Below are 8,327 nucleotides of genomic sequence, written 5' to 3'. Positions count from 1 at the left end.
TTTGCTGTTCAGGAATCCAATTCCACCTCCTTACTTAGTGGGAAAGATTGCTCCAGATTTGTGGCGGCGGTGGCACGAAGGCAGCTGGTACTTTGTGGGTCCGGATTAAACATTAAAGGGCCTGTCATGTGTGTTGTTGTGGGAAACCTCGTTCCGAGGGAAGCCGGCTGCCCCAGATTTTGACAGTAGCAAAACGACAACAAACAAACCCATGGTCATGGAAAGCATACTCAATAAAAACCGCCTGTGTTCTTAGATAAATAAGGTATACTAATCACGTTTCGAGCAATGACAAACCTAGACAGCATCTTAAAAAGCAGAGACATCACCTTGCCAACAAAGGTCCGTATAGTAAAAGCTCTGGTTTTCCCAGTCGTGATGTATGGAAGTGAGAGCTGGACCATAAAGAAGGCTGATCGCCGAAGAATGGATGCTTTTGAATTCTGGTGCTGGAGGAGACTCTTGAGAGTCCCATGGACTGCAAGAAGATCCAACCTCTCCATTCGGAAGGAAATCAGCCCTGAGCGCTCCCTGGAAGGACAGATCCTGAAGCTGAGGCTCCAAGACTTTGGCCACCTCATGAGAAGAGAAGACTCCCTGGAAAAGACCCTGATGTTGGGAAAGATGGAGGGCACAAGGAGAAGGGGACGACAGAGGACGAGATGGAGGGACAGTGTTCTCGAAGCTACCAGCATGAGTTTGACCAAACTGCGGGAGGCAGTGGAAGACAGGAGTGCCTGGCGTGCTCTGGTCCAGGGGGTCACGAAGAGTCAGACACGACTAAACGACTCAACAACAACAACAAAACAGGGGGGAAAAGGAAAGGAAAGAAATAGACATCATAGGAGCCTGGACATTCATATCCAGGGGTGATATATATATATCCAGTACGTCTGGAGGAATCTCCAGCTGAGCCAAGCAACGACTCAGCCAGTTGCTGGAGGCGATGCACAGCCCGTCTGCATCCCAGGTAAGGCGTGCAGGATGCGGCCTTCAACACACTCCACCCCTAGGAAAGGGTCACCCTTTTGCCAGCCCAGGCGATGGTCGGGAAAAGCTGCAATCTCACATCCGTCCGAGACCTCTTCCAGCCTCTTCCTCTCTTCCAGTTTGGGGCCGAACGCCCAATCTGCAGATGGGGGAAAAAAGAGAAAATTAAAACCAGCAGGTTTGGGCAGCAGAAAGCTGGGTATGTCGCAGTGACGGATTTTGTCGTTGTCGTTTAGTCGTGTCTGGCTCTTTGTGACCCCCTGGACCAGAGCATGCCAGGATTTATGTATAAGCTAAAGAAGCTCTAGCTTAGGGCTCCACACTCTTGGGGGGCCTCCCAAAAAATTAAAGGGGAAAAAACCTGGATGTACATTTCCAAAATACGAGATAAAAAGCAAATAAAATAAAACCTACATCCAGCAAGAGTGTTTTGTGCTGTGTAGGCTCCTAGGATATAAGTCGTGGGCCCCGCCTGCTAGCCTGCTCCCTAAAATATCACTGGTTTGCTCCTTTTAAAAAGCAGAGACATCACCTTGCCAACAGAGGTCCGTATAGTTAAAAGCTCTGGTTTTCCCAGTAGTGATGTATGGAAGTGAGAGCTGGATCATCAAGAAGGCTGATGGCCGAAGAATGAATGCTTTTGAATTCTGGTGCTGGAGGAGACTCTTGAGAGTCCCATGGACTGCAAGAAGACCAAACCTCTCCATTCGGAAGGAAATCAGCCCTGAGTGCTCACTGGAAGGACAGATCCTGAAGCTGAGGCTCAAGTACGGACACGCTCTACGCGGCTCTTGCTGGCTTCGCTCCGTAAGACGAACAGACATTTCCCCTTACTTTTTGTTGTTGTTGTTTAGTCATTTAGTCGTGTCCGCCTCTTCGTGACCCCATGGACCAGAGCACGCCAGGCACTCCTGTCTTCCACTGCCTCCCACAGTTTGGTCAAACTCATGCTGATAGCTTCGAGAACACTGTCCCACCATCTCGTCCTCTGTCGTCCCCTTCTCCTTGTGCCCTCCATCTTTCCCAACATCACGGTCTTTTCCAGGGAGTCTTCTCTTCTCCTGAGGCGGCCAAAGTCTTGGAGCCTCAGCTTCAGGAACTGTCCTTCCAGTGAGCACTCAGGGCTGATTACCTCCCGAATGATCTTCTTACAGTCCATGGGACTCTCAAGAGTCTCTTCAAGCACCAGAATTCAAAACATCAATTCTTCGGCGATCAGCCTTCTTGATGGTCCAGCTCTCACTTCCATACATCACTGCTGGGAAAACCATAGCATGAACTATATGGACCTTTGTTGGCAAGGTGATCTCTGTTTTTTAAGATGCTGTCTAGGTTTGTCATTGCTTTCCTCCCAAGAAGCAGGCGTCTTTTAATTTCGTGCCTGCTGTCACCATCTGCAGTGATCATGGAGCCCTAAAAAGCCTTACTTTTGAGGAGGAAAAAAGTGCATCTTATGGAGCGAAAAATACGGTACTCAAACTCAAAATGGTCCTGTGGACTAGCAACTTGGGGGGGGGGGAGCTTCTAGGAGGTTTGCCCACTCACCCGCAAAGTCGTGCGCGAGGTCGTTGATGAGGTGACCCACAATCGCGTACGCGACCACGACCACGATGATGACAGCCATCAGAAGGTACAAGGCATAGCGGGGCAGGCGGATCGAATCCAGCGAGGGGGGTTTATAATCTCTGAAGAGGTCGCCCGCCTCCTCCTCCTCCTCTCCGGACTGCATCGAGTGAGGATTCGCACCTGGGTCCCCGGCACCTCGTTCCCCTTCCTTCCCCAGTCAGCGAACCGTCACTTAGGTTTCGCTTGATGGATATTCTGGGGGAGAAATAGACAGGGGCAGCTCAGGCCCCACTTACGGAGAAAAGCCATATGTTGAGAAAAAGAGGACACAATATTGATTTGGACAAATAACTCAATATTTACGGCATGCTATACTTTAAAAAGGGACGCGGGTGGCGCTGTGGGTTAAACCACAGAGCCTAGGACTTGCCGATCAGAAGGTCAGCGGTTCGAATCCCCGCGATGAGGGGGTGAGCTCCCGTTGCTCGGTCCCTGCTCCTGCCAACCTAGCAGTTCGAAAGCACATCAAAGTGCAAGTAGATAAATAGGTCCCGCTCTGGCGGGAAGGTAAACGGCGTTTCCATGCGCTGCTCTGGTTCGTCAGAAGCGGCTTGGTCCTGCTGGCCACATGACCCGGAAGCTATACGCCGGCTCCCTTGGCCAGTAAAGCGAGATGAGCGCCGCAACCCCAGAGTCGGCCATGACTGGACCTAACGGTCAGGGGTCCCTTTACCTTTACTTCATACTTGAAAACAAAACCATCTAAAGATATGCAGGCAAGTACTTAACACCAAATAGGCTGGCAAAGATGTTTAAATCACAGAGTGATTTAAATCACAGGCTGGAAGTATAAAAAACAAACAATAGTAGGAACATTTCAACACATGTGGTGGCTTTGCAGTGTGAATAAAGAATACAGTGGTAGCTGTTGAACATTTAGGTTTTCAAACACCGTAAACCCGGAAGTAAATGCTTTGGTTTTTCGAATGTGCCTCAGAAGTCGAACCGGAAATGCAGATTGCGAATTAAGTTTTCTGTACTAAGTTTTCCATTTGAAGGCTTCTGTACTGAGTTTTTGGTTTTTGAATGTTTCAGAACTCAAACGGTCTTCCGGAACGGACAACGTTAAAAAACCGAGGTACCACTGTACACTGGTACCTTGGATCTCAAAGTTCATCTGTCCCAAAACCAAAGCGTGTTCCAAAACCAAGGCACGTTTTCCCATAGAAAGGAATGCAAAATGGATTAATCTGTTCCAGACAACCCCTAAAACAGCAATTTAACATGAAGTCTACTATCTAACAAGACCATGGATCCAAAAAAATGAAAGCAATAATCAATGTATTGTACTATAAAATAAATAAGATGGCATTGTGGATGATAAACAGTAAAATTAAATTATTTTATTTACATGCACTGATGTCGGTCATTAGATGGGGCGCTTTTATCCATTTCCACAGCCACACAATCAATTTATATCCCACCCTCCCCAGCCAAACCAGGCTCAGCTAACCTCAAAATATATAATACATTAAAACAGAACATCCAGCAACTGACTGAAATACAGCTTAAAATCAGAATAAATCAGAATTGGACCTCCAGACACACTGACCAAGAATTAATATTTCTTGATGGTTCCCTGCCCTCTCTGGTTAAACAGGCACAGCAGGTTTCGAAAGCCTGTAGCACCTCTTTTGACCTGTGCAGCTTGGCAAAAAAATTACCGTATTTTTTGCTCTATAAGACTCACTTTTCCCCTCCTAAAAAGTAAGGGGAAATGTGTGTGCGTCTTATGGAGCAAATGCAGGCTGTGCAGCTATCCCAGAAGCCAGAACAGCAAGAGGGATTGCTGCTTTCACTGCGCAGCGATCCCTCTTGCTGTTCTGGCTTCTGAGATTCAGAATATTATGTTTCTTGTTTTCCTCCTCCAAAAACTAGGTGCGTGTTGTGGTCTGGTGCGTCTTATAGAGCGAAAAATACGGTGAGTGTATGAGGCCGGTATCTCCCGTTGCACCAAACCCAATTTACTCTTTGCGGGGGCTGAAAATCAAGCTACCCTGGTTTGCTGCTAAGGTGAAATTTCTAAACCTGGCTTTTGTGTTCTGGGATTTGCAGGAAGCGACTTACCTGGAGACAGGGAACAGCTGGCGCACGAGGCAAAATCATCGATTGGCACGACTTGAAAGCATCCGCAAGGCGTTCCTGCTGATGTGTCGACTTTTTAGGGGTGAGAGATGCTGTTTGTCAACAGCTGGACAGCAAATACTCCACACAGCCACCCACCCAGCTTTTTAAATTTTATTTTAAATACAGATATCCTTGCTCAGTCTCCCCTCCTCCAGTCATCTCCCCCTTTCCTTACCCACCCCCCAAAATCCGCAGAAGACCAATCTACTGTTCTGGGCTCCTTCCCCTCCCCTAGAGATGATCTCTTAAAATCAGCTAAGCAGATCGTAGCTGGGGATTTTGCGAGGGGGCTGGGGGTTGGGATGAAGGCAGGCAGAGAATCCACTATTTTGAGTCTCGGCTGCCCGTTAATTCGCACTGCGGTACACAGAAGCAAGGGACGCGGGTGGCGCTGTGGGTTAAACCACAGAGACTAGGGCTTGCCGATCACGTCAGCGGTTCGAATCCCCGCAATGACGGGGTGAGCTCCCGTTGCTCGGTCCCTGCTCCTGCCAACCTAGCAGTTCGAAAGCACATCCAAGTGCAAGTAGATCAATAGGTACTGCTCCGGCGGGAAGGTGAACGGCGTTTCTGTGCGCTGCTCTGGTTCGCCAGAAGCGGCTTAGTCCTGCTGGCCACATGACCTGGAAGCTGTACGCCGGCTCCCTCGGCCAATAAAGCGAGATGAGCCACGCAACCCCAGAGTCGGCCACGACTGGACCTAATGGTCAGGGGTCCCTTTACCTTACAGAAGCAAAGGATTTGCTTTCTTGCTTAGACCACAGGGGATGAATGAAATAAACACGGCAAACAAGATTGCAGTCCTCATTGTTTGTGGAGTAAAAGGCTGGTCTAACAGGGGAGCTTTTTCAGCAGGGGGCTGGTCCACTGTCCCTCAGACCATGTGGGGGGCTGGACTATATTTTGAAGGGGGGGGGGGGGAGAAATGAATGAATTCCTATGCCCCACAAATAACCCAGAGATGCATTTTAAATAAAAGGACACATTCTACTAATGTAAAAACACACTGATTCCCATCTGCGGGCCGGATTGAGAAGGCGATTGGGCCGGATCCTGCCCCCGGACCTTAAGTTGTCTACCCCTGGCATAGCTCATAGCTTCTCTGAGTTATTCAAGCCCCTTCGCCACAGCAAGGCAGTGATCCATGAAGGGTTTTTTCTTGAGAGGTGTGTGTGTGTTCAAATGGCCAGAATTCGAAGAGACGTTTTGACACCGCAGTTTGCAATCGGCCTCTGGGGAGCGGCTCCGGAGAGGTTTGACATTGAAAAAGGGTTCTGCCAAACCTGATCTGCTTTTAAATGTTTAAGCCCCGCTAAACCTAATCCGCGGTGGTTTTTGGCTAAAGGAGGTTGCTTTCACGCAGAAGCAAGCGCGCAATATTCCCGTTCCCCCGAAATCCCTTTCCGGAATCCTCTTATTACTTTGTGTGTACGAAACCTATTCATAATCCCCTTTCTAGCTTGGCATCTGTTGGCGGGGTGTGTGGGGAGGGGCATTGGGTGTCCCCCCTACTCTTTGGTTATGGATATATATATATATATATATAGTTTTGAGGCTGGTGATTTGTAAATTTTGAATGAGGTCTGAGGTCGGTGGACCGGCCCCCTGCTGAAAAGGTTTGCTGATCCCTGGACTAGAATGTTTACTATTATTTAAAATGCATCTCTGGGTTATTTGTGGGGCATAGGAATTCGTTTATTCCCCCCCCCTTCAAAATATAGTCCGTCCCCCCACAAGGTCTGATAGTGGACCAGCCCCCTGCTGAAAAAGTTTGCTGACCCCTGGACTACAATGTGTGCTTTTATTTAAAATGCACCTCTGGGTTATTTGTGGGGCATAGGAATTCATTTATCCCCCCCCCTTCAAAATATAGTCCGTCCCCCCACAAGGTCTGATAGTGGACCAGCCCCCTGCTGAAAAGGTTTGCTGACCCCTGGACTAGAAACTCTCCGTCTTATCCATACTGAACTTCCGTTCAGGCAAGCGAGTCTGCGGAACCACCTGCTACTAGAACATGGGTAGGCAAACTAAGGCACGGGGGCCGGATCCGGCCCAATCGCCTTCTAAATCCGGCCCGCGGACGGTCCAGGAACCAGCGTGTTTTTACATGAGTAGAATGTGTGCTTTTATTTAAAAATGCATCTCTGGGTTATTTGTGGGGCATAGGAATTTGTTCATTTCCCGCAAAAAATATAGTCCAGCCCCCCACATGGTCTGAGGGACAGTGGACCAGCCCACGGCTGAAAAAATTTGCTGACCCCTGAGCTATGCCACGCAGGGCCACCCAAGACAGACAGGTCATAGCGGAGTTTAGACTAAATGTGATCCACTTGGAGCAGGAACCGGCAAACCACTCCAGTATTTTGCCAAGAAAACTCCATGGACCTAAAAAGGAAAATCTAAAAAAAATCTGTTGATGGCCTGCAAACATTCAATGTGCGTCAGGCTCATTTTAAAATGTCTGTGGTGGTCGTGGGTCTTCTCTGCACAGGAGGTTTTTAGTGTTTGATGCTTTGCTGCGCTTAATGCTTCAATTTTTCGGAAGCTACCGAGAATGACTGGGGCAGCCCTGTCAGATGGGCAGCGCTTTTATTATTGATTATTACCGATTGCAGAAAGTGCCCAGGGCCCGTGACACACCAACGCTGCCGCAGCCAGCCTAATTTGTCAGCACCGAAGTATCATCAAGCGTCAAAACAGTTTGGCCACAATAAGGAAATTTTGCCCATGGGGTGGCTATTTTCCACCTTCCTATTTCGACTCTCCGGCACCCTCTCTGCATAACCGAGCAATTCTAAAATATAGACATGTTTTTACTCTCACTAGATTGAATGTCTTGCCCTCGGCTGGACTTGAGGGACGATTCCAACAGATCCCACACGAAAAACGTCCCCGTGGAGACGGCCGTTCCGAATTGGTGGCGCATGCCCTTCTGGCTTGCCCTCTTGATAAAGACTTGAGGAATGAGATTATCACCCCTCTTTTATCGTCTATCCCGGGTCGCCCAGCCACTGCCCCAGTGTCCTTTCTCTGGGCAGATCAAGATGAGCAGGTGACGGCAAAGGTGGCAAGGTTTTTCGCCGGGGCAGTCAGAATCAGATCCATTACCTGACCATTGATTCAAAACCCTAAAATGTATTTTGCATAATTGACTTTTTATTTCTATTCTTTGTATATTGTAGTGTTGTTTTATTGCTACGGCCGACGCAAGTAAAGATTCATTCAAAGAAAAAAATTCTTTTTTCTTTTGTTGTAAATACAGTGGTACCCCGCAAGACGAATGCCTCGCAAGACGAAAAACTCGCTAGACGAAAGCGTTTTCCGTTTTCTGAGTTGCTTCGCAAGACGGATTTCCCTATGGGCTTGCTTCGCAAGACGACACGTCTTGCGCTTTTTTTAAAAAAACCGCCAATGCATTCCTATGGGAAACCGTCAATACACATTGGTGGTTCGCAAGACGAAAAAACTCGTAGAACGAAAAAACTCGCAGAACGAATTAATTTCGTCTTGCGGGGCACCACTGTATTTATGTTTTCTAATTTGTACTTAATAAAATTCAATAAAATTATTTTTTTAAAAAAACA

At 48.1% G+C, this 8,327-nt stretch overlaps 1 protein-coding gene across 1 annotated transcript; it reads right to left on the bottom strand.

Annotated features, from left to right (window-relative positions):
* Window positions 1-794: 794 nt before the first annotated feature.
* SMIM44 (small integral membrane protein 44) lies at window positions 795-4,875 on the bottom strand. Its single transcript, XM_083422005.1, has 3 exons — window positions 4,684-4,875; window positions 2,536-2,811; window positions 795-1,129 (listed from the first exon to the last, which is right to left on the bottom strand). Exons 2-3 carry the CDS (start codon window positions 2,717-2,719, stop codon window positions 927-929), a joined length of 387 nt encoding a protein of 128 aa, XP_083278131.1. The 5' UTR covers window positions 2,720-2,811; window positions 4,684-4,875; the 3' UTR covers window positions 795-926.
* Window positions 4,876-8,327: the final 3,452 nt, after the last annotated feature.

This window comes from Podarcis tiliguerta, assembly GCF_965153285.1.
Source record: "Podarcis tiliguerta genome assembly, chromosome: 18".
NCBI classification, from domain to species: domain Eukaryota; kingdom Metazoa; phylum Chordata; class Lepidosauria; order Squamata; family Lacertidae; genus Podarcis; species Podarcis tiliguerta.
This window is presented reverse-complemented; position numbering and strand designations above follow the sequence as displayed.